The following is a 16,071-nucleotide window of genomic DNA, read 5'->3' as shown; positions in this document are numbered from 1 at the left end:
GTGTACTGTGATCAATCACAATATTATTTTTCCCCTTCAGGCCAAGACTGCAGCAGCTATAACTACATATCCATTAGATGTCGTGAAACCTGTTATTAACAAGGCCAGGTCAGAATAAACCTGTTATAAATTATTAAGAAAGCTTTAATGGAGTTTTAAAACACTCAGTAAGATTTTATTTTCTAATACTTACACATGCTTGTCTTTGCTTAGCTCCCTAAATAAATCAAAGGTGCTTGATCCTTTTCATTTTCAGTAATGTGTGATTCGTTATTAAAGGTCAACCCAAACAATTTGTACTTTCAGGGATTTATAGGGGTACAACAGCTGCTGGCACCGCTTCAGTTTTGTGCAGACAGTTTCACGAAAAATACCGAATAGCGTTTGAGGTATTTGAGATCTCATTATCCCTGTCCTCACTCCATTCCTTGTGGGGGATAATAATGTCATTGAGGGTTGGAAATAATTGTCAGCCAGTGACTGATTTTGTTCAACCGTTGAACTGACAGGACTGTCAGTGTGTCAGCCAACCCTGTGAGACTGAAATTATGTTCATACACTGTGACTTCAGTATAACAAATGTGCTGACCCCCCCCATACTCGCACACACATTTCCTAGATTAAATTTCCCATCAACAATTTGAAGAAAGGTTTTTAATACTTTAACGCTTTTGAACAGAATGTTGATACTGAACGTACAAAAAAAAAAAAAAAAATCCTCTCTATCCAAATCTAGGCAAATGTTTCCTTAACCTAAAATCATGTTGGAATCAAGTGATGCCGTCTTGCCATGGCTTCGATTCAGTCATGCCACTATAAATAATTACAGCACCTTATTACCATGATACAAAATAAAAACAGTATTTACTTCAATTATGTCAGTTGGGAAACTGTACACAGACAAATCATGCAAAAAGCATGAAAAAGGAAAATATATGCCAATTTTCTCAACTGTGAAACAGGATATAGGATAGATTGTATTTTTATTTTAAGAAACAAAATAATATGGGTATTCGGTAATCTGGGAATGATTTAATGTTTTTCTTAAAAAGACATTTGAACATGATTAGGCTCCAGTTGGAAACATAATAGCAATAATTTGGATTCATCCTAAATAGAAGACTCCAGAGGCTATCTTTGAAAACATTGTTTTATTTTGTATTTTATATGTATAGTTATATACATGGCATAATTTGTGCTTTTTTCTTATCAAGAATAAAAGTGGGAACATATTGGAAAATTAAACCAGGACTGAACTGTTCTTTCTTCAGCTGGATCTATTGAGTTCTACAAAACAAGGAGAGCAGGGGAGAAGAACACAGGAAAATAAATAGATAGTTAGGCAAATTGATAAATACATCGATTTTTCCAGAGACACTTGCAGGTCCACTGAGAATAGTGTGAGGGTTCAGACTGTGATGTGCTTTTACCAACAGCAGCAAAGGCACCTGTGTATCGCATTGTTTAAAAAAGAAAGTATGCCTCAGGGCCTTTTACCAGTAGAGTCCATACATACACCATCATTCATGATAATATGATTAATCCATAATTACCTGGAAGGGGATTGTGGGATTTCTGCCACAAAATTAGCCAATTTCCTATCATTTCCACCCAGGTTAGCCGTACTGAGGCCATCACTACCAATTCCACATCTGAGACTGATTAAGTATATAAAAAATAGGCCCCCCAGATAATATTGTGGACCTTTTTAATTATTGGTGTTTAGTTTGCAGAACCATTGCATGGGGACTTACTTAGGAGGTGAATGGACATTATTTTTCCTGATTGTTCAGTTCAAGATGCCCGAGGGAGATTAAAGACTGAACACATAACCAGTGTGAAGAAACAGCATCACAATCAAGACATTTGGTGGGTGATGGTTAATCAAGGACACAAGATGATTATAAATTTAAGTGAAAGAAAATAGAGAGGACTGATTAGGTTGATGGAGATATTTGAGGTATAAAAAATATGAAGAAGATGAAAAGGGACAATGAGAGCAGAGACAAGAATCAAAAAGTTCTAACAAAACAAGTGAAGCAACTCATGATGAAAAGTTACAATGCATAATTATCCATAACTCACCTGAATACGGCTGCAGTCTGATTGGCTGGGCTCAATATGATAAAATGATTGGTCTGCTATAGTACCCATTTGAGCCTTAATTTAACTTAGGACTTTCTTTTTTAGTCCTTTTACCGTCTGTCTGTGACAAAAAAAAACAATTCAAATTCCTAAAGCATGCTGGAAGACTGAAATATGTGGGGGTCATGCAGGGAGGGGCAGAAACTGTGCAAGTTTTTTTGGGGGAAAAGCCTGCATGTTTTTAAACAAACCCAATGGAAAATGAAAAAAGCAGAGATAGATGCATAGACAGTCCACCAGAAGTAATTATACAGAAATGAAAATAAAGCCCCAGCAGCCAGCAGGAACATACTGAATATGAAAAACTACAGGAATGTTGAATGGAAAGTAATTGGACTCAAAGTCGCAACAAATAGAATGAAAATAATCTAAAAGTGCATGTCAAAAATTCAGAAATATACAGTATGAGGGAAGAGCTGGTGAGGCAAGGTTGAAGCACAATTATTTGCATTAGTTATTATATGAAAATTGGGGTCAGAAAACATATTGACAATCAGATGTAGGTGAAACAATGCAGAAGAGCCATACATAAACTTTTGACGATTCAAGGGAGAGGAAGGGGAAGGCCTTTCCGGTATAGATTGGTCCATTAGCTATCCTTAGCTTTTTAGTACACTAAACCATCGTCGGACTTACCGCCACCCACAGGGCTGAACCAGGAGCCACACTGATGCCTGTTTGACATCAGACAGATTAAACTAGAGTCCTTCTCCTGCTGTCGGTGTCCATCACCATATCTATCAAAAACAGGAGCACGTTTTCCAAGATATTTTGGTCATACAGTGAACACACCACCCACATTAACTGCGAGAGAGTTTCCCCGTTTATAATATAATCCTTATGACTTTCAGAAACTGGCAGCAACAATGGCAAAGAGGGGCAAAGAAAGCCGCAGAATGAAATCGTCCTTCCATGTTCACAGGGTCATACGCATCAGTTAACCTTGTTGGCTGTTGCTTCCAACAAGTTATTCATCCTCTTAACTAGCATTAGCTGCTGACCAATCCATATTCATTTGGTTGGTGAGCTCGACTTGAGTCTGTTGCTTTTGCTGGCAGTAGCTTCACACCAAACTGCAGTCTGTGTCGATTTGTCCTGTTGGCAAGAATTAGCTTACTCCTAAACTGTAATCCATATCATTTGATTTGTTAAAGTGACAATCTTGTCATGTTGATTCGACCTGTTATTTTGGATTATCTTCTTTCCAAATCATAATCCACACTGATTCAGTCTGATGACCTGCGTTAGCTTCAAACTCTTATAGTTCATGTGTCCTGAGTGTCTTTCAACCCCCCCCACTCTCAGCTCCAGAGACAAAAGTTGCTGGTGGTTTGGCAGGTAGACCCCTTCTCGGCTGGGGACAGGTAGACCTTGCCGTTAGCACAGGAACAAAGCTCGTACACAGTCTGTTTGGTGTAGGTGGTGCCTGCTGGGGCTCCTTCTAGGGGGTCCACAGCACTGCCAAGAGGAATGTTTCCCAGCCTGATGGTGTTGGCGTCCAAAAAGATCTGTCCATATAAAAGAGATAACATTTTGAATATTAGAGTACAATGTATGGGAATAAATAAAAAAAGAGAAAGATAAGTAAAGACTTAAGTTATACATGAAACACACAGATTTAACAGTTATACATTTAAATGCTCCCACAAAGGCTTAAAATAAATGAGCAGGAGAAATATTTTTTTTCTCCTTCCCAAACAGTTTAAAGAATATGGAGTTGGATACAGACAAAAAGAACACATTTCACAAGGGATGAATACACTTGCAGTGGTCGAGAGGGAGTGTCACCAAGAAAGATCTATGAGAGAGAGGGAATACCTATTTAGAAAAAAGCCTCTGGCAGAGGAGAAAAGTGGGAGTAAATAAGGTAGAGGGCTGGTTTTATGAGGATGGAAGCAACGGGACCAGCGAGAGAAGACTGCAGGGAAGAAAAATAGACACAAGAAAATATACAAGCAAGAAGCAATAACAAAATTACAGTATGCAAAAAAAAAAAAAGACAATCTTTATGGATGACTCACTGAAGTACATTATTTAAAACCATCAAACAAGAGAAATCTGCCGAACAAAAGTAATCACTCACCAAAGAAACAGTGAACTGCAGTTTTCACTGACTTGGCATTAAAACAATGGACAGCTAGCTCAACCCAATGATTTCCAGTTCCAGACCTTCAGCATAGTTTCACCCTGCTTGGGCCAAAGGGGTTCAAAGTGACTGCATTTTGATGACAGCCAGTGCATTTAAAAGATCATGTGCCGAGTCGGGTATTTCTGGAATTACTTTATAAAAAAAGCATCTGCAATGCACAAATACCAAAGGTCAGTGAAGAAGATGCCCTGCACTGCAGTTGCTAGCCTCCTGCCATGAGCAGTACCACAGAGAGAAAGACTGCAGTGAAACCGCTAGTCAGCGCATCCCCAAACCTGCAGCTAGGTCTTCTACATTTCCAAACCATCAACATTCTGATGACCTTTCAGAGTGGCTGATGCATGTTTCCAAAATTAATATATTAAACTTTTTTTTTTTAAACCTTCCACAGATGCTTGATTTTTGCAAATATATTAATTTTAGTTTTAAACTACCCAATAATAATTTGCTAATTAAAATGAACTACTTTGTTTCTCAGGAGAATTATGGATGATTCTATGATGTTTATGCATCAAAGGCATTTTTCTTTAAAAAAAGTTAGCATATATATTCCTTTGCCTGCCAAGAAATATTGGAAATATTGTTTACAAAAATTAATAAATGCCACTGAACCCATGCTAGATATAAGCTGTGAAACAAGTGTCTACTCTGATTACACCTTCAAAATAGTTTTCTATTTTCTCCAATAAGTAAAACTAAAAACAAACCAGAAAATCAATTCAAGAATTGTCAGATAATGAGCACATTGGTTTTAATCATAAATAATTAATGCAATCGTTTAATGCAGTGTTATAACATTCACATAACAGTGTATATCAATATGTGCACATCTCTCCCTGTGCACTGGGCGCACAAAAATAGCACACTACCTTTCTGAATGTTGAGGCATGACTGAAACAGTTCCCTGGTGCACCCCTGTCATCTTCCCTTTTGCTCAGCAATGAAAGTTGCCAGGGCTCAGTTACAGCCTTACAGGGGAAAAGACTCAGTTACAGCTCCCAACATATCCCCAATTTAATCCCAACAGGAAACTTGCTAGTTAGCAAAAAAACAAAAAAAAAACAGAAAGGTTGTGAGAAAAGTAGAAATAGTCATTGAAATAGATAAATGTTTGCTAGTTTGCATGACTAAAGGACCAGGTGAAGAGGGAAAACTCAGGTATTCAAACAATTTGTGGTGAATGACAAGTTGTTTCTTCTGGCAAAATAAGATTTTGTGTTTCAAATTCAAATAAGCTGCTTATATTGGGGGTTTAACGAAGATGGGTCACTTTGACCGGGAGGACACGGGGTGCATACAGAATATGAGGACAACAGGAGGGTTAGAATAATGTCAATGAGAATTGGCACAAAGGAGTACTTTTTTGGAAAAGATGATTTTATGTGAATGTGTTCAGCAAAATTTCTCCATTAATTAAACCTTCAAAGGAACAAACAGTCTCTATTGTTTTAAATGCGTATGTTCATATAAATTTACAAAGACACTGGCAGTGAACAAAATTCTAGCCTTAGGGTGTGTTACTGCAGGGCTAGTAGGGGTTAATATTACTGTATATTCTCCACTCCCTGCACAGAAACATACATCTATACCAGTCTTGTCCCTCATGCATTTTCCCAAAATGTACAAATCTGTGCTGTGCCATGAAGTGTGCATACAGTATGTTTCTGAGGCTGTCTCTCTCAGGCGGTTAGTGAAAGCACAGTTCCAGCATTATGAAGATGAGAGGCATGCAGGAAGTGGCAATTAAGGAGGGTCAAAACATGTTTCATGGATGATTTACTTTGGCACAGCTGAGGAGCAGGCACAAATGGGTGGGAGGCGAATGGGCTGGGAGAAGGGGAGGAAGCACAGTAATGAAAGGAAGCGGGAGGAAGGTGGAGTGAAACAGACTGCACAGGAGAATAGAGGGTTAAAGTGACTCTGGGGGCAGATTGCGAGGGAGAACAAGTGTTGTAGAGTTTGCTGAGAAGTAGCTTAGGAGAGAAAACGAGTTTACGAAAGTGTTTAGAAGGAGACCAGGAGGAGGAGGGAGTGTGGTCTGGGAGGAGAAGACAGGAAAAGAGTCCAAAAGGCAAGATTAAGGGAGTTATTATTATTATTTTTTTTTTACCATTTTCTTAATGTAACCAATGTGGTCCAATATTTTAGTAAAGTCATTATAAATTCAGTTGCAAATACCCAAAATACACTTTGACAAAAGATTTAACTTACAATATATTGTTTTAAGCTGTCAGTGTCCCTGTACAAGAAAAAGCATGTTAGTGTTAACACAATGTTCCCCCCAAGGGAAAAACAAAGTAAAGAAACAATAGCTGCCTCTTGTATACCTGTGGAGTTAAAATACAGCAAAAAATAAATAAACTAAAGTAAATAGAGAAAATAGGAAACAGAAAATCAAAGCAAATAGTGTGCATCTTTAGAGCATTTACTTATATATGTTTTTACAACTGTAATGTTCATTATACCCTCTGAGATAAAAGTGACATCACACATGATAGTTTGTGATATCTTAGTAATTACAAACGTACACAAAACTTGAAATCTTTTTTGTTGGATTCTTTGTGCGCTTTGGTTTTTTTGTGACAACTTCAGCTGACAGGATGATAAAACAACATTTATATAGATATTCACTGAGATGATTGTTTTTCAAACATTCCAGCTTGTATTGCTGAATTTACAGACTTCATGTTACAGTTTGGTCCAATCAGAATTTAGTACAATTCAATGTCAACTGAAAATTATCCACTCTATATTCTTTGAGATGGGCTAGGAGTGGTGGCGGGCTGTGAAAGAGGCTGAGATGACAATAAACATAGAATATCACCAGTATACATACATGAACACACACACACACACTGTTCAATCCATACATTCAGAGAGCCGCAACTCACTCTGTCTGCTATTATCCTTTCCTTTCTCTCTATTGTTTCCGTGTGCATTCGCATGTAGAAAACACACACACACACACACCTACACACACCAACAACACAAGCAGGTGGGAGGGGTTGAAGCCATCTGAGCGTATTACACAGACCATTACTTGTGTTGACTGGACAGGTGCTGAAATGGGACCTGACAATGGACTAAATGACAAAGGCTGTAGTAACCAAGATGTAATGCAGTCATAAAGTGATATCAGCTCACCTGTGCTATCCATACACACACCTGGAAACACGTGCATTCACACATATAAGTCACCAGGAATAGCTGCTCACAGTAAAGCACTGCGAGACCAAGAGAGAAAGCGAGTGAGCGAAAGAGAGAGAACAAATAATAATGGGGAATAGATCAAGAGAGAGTGAGAGAGAGAGAGAGAGAGAGAGAGAACTCCCACACACACTGAAAGACTGCGACAGAGTTACATCACACCCAGTACGGGCGAGTGCCTTGGGTGTGAAGTACAGGCTAATGAATTTTCCGACGTTAATCATGCCTTCCGTGCCGTCCACTCCTTATTGACGAGTGTCTGCTAATCTGTTGCCTCTCCTTCACAAGCACACACGTTCACATTTTTCAATGCACACTCTCAAAGAGTGGCTGGGCTGATGAAAACAGAGGATCTTGCTACTGATTGTGCATGTGTGTGTGTGTCCCTGCATTTTCAGTTGGTATGCATATGTGCTTGACTGGCTGCCAAAATTATTATTATAGAGGCTGATGAGAAGTGTGTTTCTGAGTATGTGCGAGTATTTGTGCTTCATCCACTTGCATTATGCCTATTTGTTTTACAGTGTGCATTTGTATTATTATACTCAATTATTCCTGCGGCTTAGTGTATTTTTAATGTGTAAACAAAGATTAACATTCAATAAAGCCACCTCTGGTAATAGTTCCTGTTGCTAACTTGATTTCACTCAGCATCAATGTAATGAGATTCTTGTTTTTATGTATCGAATATAAACTGATAGAAACAATCATTTTTCCCAGTGTCTGTCATAACATTAAACTAATCATGTATTATAACTTGCTACTTATATTTTTTCAGGTTCTGTATGAATGAATTCTTGAAACTAGCACAATTACAATTTTAGATCTGTCAATCAACCTTTACAAAACATAACTAGTTTATTACATGTTCGACAGAATGCTCAATTCTAAACATCAACCAATCTGATAGCCTTTAATAAAGAGTTAGGGTTGCTTATTGTATGCTGCAAGACATTTTAAAGGAATAACATTTGCCAGTTTAGTGTGTGTCATTTCTTTCCTTGAGCAAAACAATGCCATTTGCCGAAGTGATTTTTGCTTGCTTATTTTATGAACAATCTGCTATTTTCTTTCAACACCATATTGCAATTAAAGTAAGATAATTAAATGGTATATAGAATGACAAAAAGGAGAAACCTGGATTCCCTCTGGGACAAAGCACCTTTGTTTGTTTCTTGACTGTCTGATTCTCTGTCTGACTTGTGAATCCGAATGCTCTGTAGTCTCGCCCTTCTTAAAAAACATCCAGCACCTGGTCGGGAGAAGTCACTAAAATTAGTGTGTATGTGGGGGGGGGGGGGGGGGGGCATTATTTATGGTAAAAACAATACTCTTCAAAGAGGTGTTTCAGATTTAATTTAGCTTTGTGAACTTTACCTGCATAAATACTGATTTATTTCTTCCCAGTAAAAGCATAAATTGCACTGGAGCTCCTGCTAAAGGCAATTTAGACAGTATTGAATAATTGTATTCTAATATAACAACCATTTCCAGCTGTCTGTGTCTCAGCACACAGCAAAAAATAAAACAACCCTCAAATGGTAACCATTTTGAATCTCAAGTGGTGTTCTCGTGCCCTGGAACTTTCCACTTGACTGCAAACGTAGCCTTTCTGACACTAACTGTACTAATGAAGGGAGTATTTGACTACTAACACTGCTGACAAGGAGCCTGCTGAATATCAAAGCTATGATTTAACAGAAGTCTTGAGTGGAGATAAAAATGCATTCCACTGATGTGATCTGGCTCGACTGACACTGACGCAGGAGCTGAGGCAATACTGCACAGCAACATTCTCCCACTCCTGATCAGTAGCCTCATTAAGGAAGTCATGTTGTTACTGACAAAGTCAGCTGTCCAATACAGAGAATCCACAGATCCAAAGATGTTATCAGGCGGGTAATTGCAGACTAACAAAGCTCTGGAGTTAGCTGAATACAATGACAGTTCTACTGGATTTTATAGCAAGAGGCCAATTTGGGATAGATTAATTCTAGGGACAAGGAATGACCGATAGCAACGTCTGGTCTCCCCGCCTCTTCCAGTCACTGGCAGCATGAAATTAGACCGAGGCAGGCAGCTGCCACTCCCAGCTAGGGTGAGATCGTTGCTGCTGCTGCAACCGGACATGGTCATTGCTTCAGAATTTACCAAGACATTGATCATGTTGGAAGAAACCAAACTGTCCAATGTGTACAGAAGTAACAGAAAAGAGCATGAAGCACACAAAAAGACATTTGTGAAAATTATAATCAACAAAGAGATGAGTATAGACATAGCTGGCAAGTGATCAAATGTGAAAGAGAGAAAAAGAAGATGACAAGAAGAAAGAGATCATGATCGTAGGTTAGAAAGAGAGTTGGGTGAAGAGAGATGATGAAAAAGAGCCAGGAGTACTGCAGAAATCCTGGGAAGATCTGTCAGGTCTTGTTGGCTTTGATTTTAATGGAAGCCAGCACTCCCCCACCTCTAACCCATTTGGTCCTAATTCCAGCACTGCTTTCCAAACTTTTTAAACTTTAATGGCCCTTTCTTAAGTGCCAGCTGCTGACAACATTGATTTGGCTAAGCCTCGCTGTCTGGCAAATTTTCTCCTGCAAAATCAACAGAAACATCTATTTTCTTCCATTCTCTTCCAACTTCTGCTCATTCGATCCTCCTTCCATCTTTCCGTCATCCTGCTCTTCATTTTTCTCTTGTCAGCGGTCGGAGGAAAGTTTGTGTGAGAATGGATGAAAAGGGGTGCTATTAGGATAAACTGTTTATTCTCAAGGAAGTATATTGTTGCTGTGATGGCAGACTGAAAGGGGATATTTTCCCTTGCAGACTGTGGGTGAGATATTTCACCAGCTGATATACAAAGACAAATGAAATGGGATAGGTCCCACAGCCCCGATGGTCCCAGCTGGGCAGGTGGGGACAGGTAGGGGGATATTATAGGTTGTAAGACTACTAATCAAGAGAAACATGTGGATATTAACGATTGGATGCATTATTGCTTCAATGAATTTGATTTTGCTGAGCCATAGAGAAGATAATTAATTGAGCCATTAAATGTCATTCTCTGGAGTGAAAGGGTCTTGCATGTTATCCAAGCATACTGCTGATTAACCTCCCTGGCATTCAAAGTTAACATGCAGCATGGACAAGTCTTCATGTTTGCAATGAGGTTCCTGATCTGGACGGTGAGACAGTGCAGACAACTGCTGGAGTGTATGTGAAATTAAAAAGAGATGGGTTTAATCAATCGTGGGCGTGTTCTGTCAAGGAGCGAGATAGCATCAAAATAATTAAAATAATTTTGATAATGATAAACGTTTGCACTAGAAAATCTTCCACCTCAATAGCAATCAAATGATTTCCTCCTGTCTGAAAGATAACAGCATGCCCTCGTAAAAGATGGACCCTTAGAAAATGGATTGTCTGATGAAGAGATAAAAAGATACGGCATTATTGCCATAAAATAGTTTATGGGTATCGCATAATCTCGAGAACAGAAGTGCCACCAGAGGACTATAGCACATGCAGGAAATAGGCAGAAACATAAAACAATAGTTATGCCCGATAGAACTTCCATGAATGCCAGCTTCTCTTTGTTGAACTGATCTATCTGCCGTTGATGTTGCTTTTCCTTGGCCTCTCTGTCATGTCAGTTTCTATTAATTTGCCTGACTATTTGTGCCCTGTTGTCTCCATAAAATACCTTTAAAATTTATTTTTAGAGACATTTGCCTGTTTTATGGCACACTTGGGTGGTTTTTTACTGACGTATGTCAAACAGTGCCAAGACAACTAAGGTAATGTGACTGATGTAACCTGGAACCTGGTATAAGCATCAAAGAAAGTTAAACTCCCATGTATTTGATGATGTTGGTGTCAAATGTGTATGTTTTCCAGTGTGTCTTGACCGTATGGAAAATAATTTCTTTATAAATGGAGAACATGTGCTATGCTAAAGGGTGTCAATAGTGGTTCAGCATTTTCACTAATCGAAGACCATTTCAGGTTACCCATTGCGTCATGATGTTGTTGACCATCAAGAGAAACCTCTGTTTATGTAGGAATACAGATATGAGCGAGAGAGAGAGAGAGCGAGAGTGTACATGAAATGTAGAGAAATGAGGGGAAAGAAAGAGATGACAGAAAAGAGGTAAACATTATCCTCCCCCTCCTTTCCCCTGGGAAGTGACAACTTCTGTGATGTATAATCCTGGCGGTGGAAAGTTAATTAGATGGGCTGGGCTACTTAAACATCAAGGACCAAGAGGCTGGGAAGGAGAAGAGGAAGGGAAGAGAATGAGAGGAAGGCGCAGAATACAAAAGTGAAAAAAAGAACAATTGGAGAGAACTGATACCAGTCAGGGAAGATTTAGGAAAGAAAGTGGCTGACAGTTACTACAAAGTTACAAAAATAATCGGTATGATTATGATAAAGTTGCAGTTGCTGTGAGAAGCAGGCTACGCTGTCATTCTCTGGGTTTAAGTAGAAAAACAGTCTCCTTCACACTCAGGAATGTGTGCAGATACTGATAAACCTGGAGGACGAGGAAGAAACTCTGAAGACAACAGGTCAAACTGGCCGGTACTTAAAATCAAAAATAATAATGTAGATATTACAGAAGTATTTTTTGTTAAAATGTAAGTAGTAGATGTTGCACTAAAAATATTCATTAAAATAAAGTATATCTACACTTCAGATGCATATTTTATGTTCTCCTGTTTTTTACCAGTGTTCTCTGGGGTTTATGCTCACCTCCACACAACTGTAACAGACTGCACGCTACGCTCACGAGGCTTGGGTGCACCAAATAACAGTATATTTGTAAAGTCCATTATCTCTTGCACAGCTGGCGTTCTTCCTTATTATTTTGTTATCACTATGACAAATGGTGCCGAGGGTTTGGTGACCTCAGTATGCATAATTTAACTTCAAGTGTCTGATACTGTTGATGAAGTTTCTGCTTTTCAAAGGTAAGGTCCAGCAGAGGAAGATAAGGAAATGAGAGGGACGAGGTGGGGAGCAGAAAAAGACAAGAAGGAAAAAAGCTGAAGAGGAAAAACATGTGATAAAAGGGAGGAAATGAGAAATGAGTTCGAGCATCAAACTTTCAGTGTTGTTTTCACAGAATTCTGTTATCCTGTGTGTGTGTGTGTTAGTGTGAGACTGACAATGAGAGTGTGATTAACAAGGGGGGGGGGCGGCGGGGGGGGGGGCATTCTACTGTTAATTACTGAGGTAATGACACACTATGCTCCAGCAGACATGACTGACATGCAACATGGCAGGTTTATGTGCACACACACCTACACACACACACACACAGAGAAAAGATTACTAATTCTGCTTTGGTGCACACCCAAGGAGGCAGGCTGCTATGCAAAGAGCTTGACAGTGAAATAGCAGGATAACACATCAAAAACAGACACAGAGCAGCGGTTACTGACAGAAAACCTCATCAAACCAGCTTTAATGAAGTCACTTCCTCCCAACTGAAGAGATGAGGGAAGGGGGATGAGCGGAGGAGGGGAGAAAAGGAGGACAAGGTCATCTGGATTGATGATGCTCATTAGCCTAATAAGGTACTTTAATGAAGCAAACCCAACACTGTAGAGTGTCACAGCATCTAAAGACACACAGCCACATACACTTTCTTTCTTATAGTGCTTTCTCAAGCATTTACTGAAACATACAGCTATTTTGTGTTATTTTCTTTCCTCCCACAAACACCAACACACCCTCAACTCAGTTGTTTATTCTCAGGAACACACTCACCTCTCCTTCTGATGACTGCAGGAGGAGATCTTTCCTACACAATGCCGTGAAGTCTCCCACTCCTGCATTGACCTCCACCCCTCTGGGGGCCTCCAGGGTCAGGGTCCGAGTTGGAGACTCCAGCCTGAGAACCATGCAGGTAATTTAGTCACATACTTAAAGCTGTCCAAACAGTCCAATCACACAACTGTGGAAGAATACAGTGCAGTACGAAGAGACGGAGGGCTTTAAGTGTGACTCTCCAGCTCCTTTTATAACAGGATCAATAATAAGTTGAGTGTGAGAAAGCTTCTCAATTCCTCGGCTGCTCAGTCTGAAGCAGCAGAAGATTACCTTGTACTGGTAAAGCAAATATAACAAAAGAGAAAATCAGCACTTGTTAAATTAATGTTTAGTCTTGAATAAAGACCTCAGTGGAGTACAATCCCCCCGGAGTTACATGAAATGGAATCTTAAACGACATTCTTCTCTTTAATACAGGACGTTAAACTGAAGATATTCCTTTTGGAATATCTCACAATATTTCCCTTTCACGCCACTATTTGAACTCCCTCAGCCCTGTTGGGTGTGGACTTGCACGGAGGTAGGAACATGACACTTCACTTTATCCTGTTTTACATGTTAATAGCACAATTTCCAGACTGTGACAACTAATTGTAAGATGTCTTGACATGTTAAATTATCTCTCTGGGTGGACAGATAATTTGAACAGAATTAAGTCATTCTCTTCCCTTTTGTAATCTATCCACTCTTTTTTGCAGCGTGTGAAAGATTAAACAGTTTAGGCATGTTAGATTAGGACAGTGCTGCACTCAAGGGCAATCTGGCATGCAAATTAAATAAAGAGTGCTTTGGGCAAAGCTGACAGAATTCCTATTTGTTGAAGGGGGACCATAGCCTATAATGAGCTAAACAATCAGACACATATAAATATAAAATACAAATAATAATAAAAAGATCTGCCTTGAGGGCCATTTTCCAGATCCTTTTCACTCAATAAGTTTCTCATTCCCTGATTTAAGGTTATACATCTATCTTAGGGGCAAATTAACTGAAGCCATGATGTACCGCAGGTCAACTGAGATAACCAGGAATCAGTGCCTTGCTTTGCGGTACTTTGTCTCAGAAAGATGATCCTGGGCTTTCGCCGTTAACGCCGTTCCATTCACTAGCGACATATTTCAGGGCTGCTAACTGAAAAACTCAACATTAGCAGACAATCGTTTTCCATGTTTGTTTGCACCCAAGTAAGGAACATTGATTTTGTACTGCTTTTATTTTCGAGTTAATAGTTCATTAGTTAGCTACTTTATTTTCCTCGCAAAGATGCTTTAACTTGAGAACCCATCTCACTGAGCGCTGAGTTTTAAAAGTCCTCTTTCTAGACAAAATGAACACATCGACTAATTGATTCCATTAACTTCAAATTGAGATTCTTTGGGTTTAGATGTTCCCTCCATTAAGGTGCAATATGCTTAAGGAGACCACAAATATTAAGATAATGTCACTTTACTTGAGAAAAATCCTTCAAGCAGAATAGATTGCATCAGAATTAAGTCATCTCGCTCCACTAATGTCCCACTTTTATGTTGATGAAATTGGCAGTTTATGAATGAAGGACTTAAAACAAGCTGCGACTGGCAAAATGGAAAAACAACTACATGAGAATTGGTCTATTTTAATAAGAATCTCCATCTGTCTTCTATATGGAAAATCCAGTCTTTAATTTAGAACTTTTGAATAGTTTGTACTTCACACATGAAACCTTTCCTCTGTCAACTTGCTCGAGTTTACCGTGTGTGAGAGTTCACAATGGGATTTTATTTTCCTCCCTTGAAAGTAAAGCTATTTGAGGTGTAGAGGAGTTCTGAGGTGGGTGGCTGGGTGAGGGAATGGTGCCGTGTACAGCATCCAAGTGATATAATAAGTGCTAGAAGCTGTAAAAGCAGAGTATATGCTACAGCGCTCAGGCATAAACAGGAGAGAAACAGAGTGACAGGGAATAAGACAGATTAAAAGGGAGTTTGAGGGAATGAGAACAGGGAAATTTATCCTATCATTCCCTATCCTAAGGTTTTGCTTCCGCATGAGAGGGACAGAGAGCGAAAGAGAGAGAGAGAGAGATTGCTTGTGTAGCCAACAGTGAAGTGAGGCTCTTTGGCTGTTTGACATTGAGGCAATTACAGTGACACTGCTGAAGGCTTAAACCAGCTCTGATGGGCAGGCACACACAAGTAAACTGGCTATCTGTCGTTCAGTGTGCGACGGTTTCTCACCCACGATCTCTACCGAGAGAAAATTGGCTCTTACTACGCTGCTATTTTCCGTATTTGGACGCAGTATAATATACTTACGGTAATTTTAAATGGGGGTGACTTTACGGCCGTGTCAGCACACGGCAAATCCCATGGAAACAATTGCCGTCGTACGTCGACAACACCATGTAGTAATGTATTTAAATTTGTGGAAAATATTGTTTAAATATATATATATGTGGGTGTGTGTGGCCTAGTAGAATTTATCAGGACTTGGCCTTTATTGATAATACTACACTGATTATTGAGAAAGAAATGTCCTTGATTAGATTGATTAATTATTGAGATGGTAATAAGTTACAGTCTGGTTATTCAGCATATTTACTCCATAAGGCTGGTCTATCTCTAGAAGAGGAACAGTAATAATAATGGTGGTTTCTGCTGTATGATTGGCAGACTTATCCAGTTCCATTTTAGAGTACATCACACGTGAACAGGAGCAAATGACTTATATAAAGTACCGGTATGTATTCTATGGCACT

General features: G+C 39.2%; 1 protein-coding gene across 1 annotated transcript in view; it reads right to left on the bottom strand.

Moving 5' to 3' along the window:
- Nucleotides 1-3,446: 3,446 nt before the first annotated feature.
- LOC137906594 (zeta-sarcoglycan-like) overlaps nt 3,447-16,071 on the bottom strand; it is a 78,719-nt gene continuing 66,094 nt past the window's right edge. The window contains exons 6-7 of the mRNA XM_068750880.1: nt 13,275-13,398; nt 3,447-3,653 (exon numbers count right to left, since the gene is read on the bottom strand). Coding sequence (XP_068606981.1) covers nt 3,447-3,653; nt 13,275-13,398 — 331 coding nt within the window. The remainder of the gene's footprint in view (nt 3,654-13,274; nt 13,399-16,071) is intronic.

This window comes from Brachionichthys hirsutus, chromosome 17, assembly GCF_040956055.1.
Source record: "Brachionichthys hirsutus isolate HB-005 chromosome 17, CSIRO-AGI_Bhir_v1, whole genome shotgun sequence".
NCBI lineage: Eukaryota > Metazoa > Chordata > Actinopteri > Lophiiformes > Brachionichthyidae > Brachionichthys > Brachionichthys hirsutus.
The sequence above is the reverse complement of the archived record's forward strand: the minus strand, read 5'-3'. Positions and strand labels throughout refer to the sequence as shown.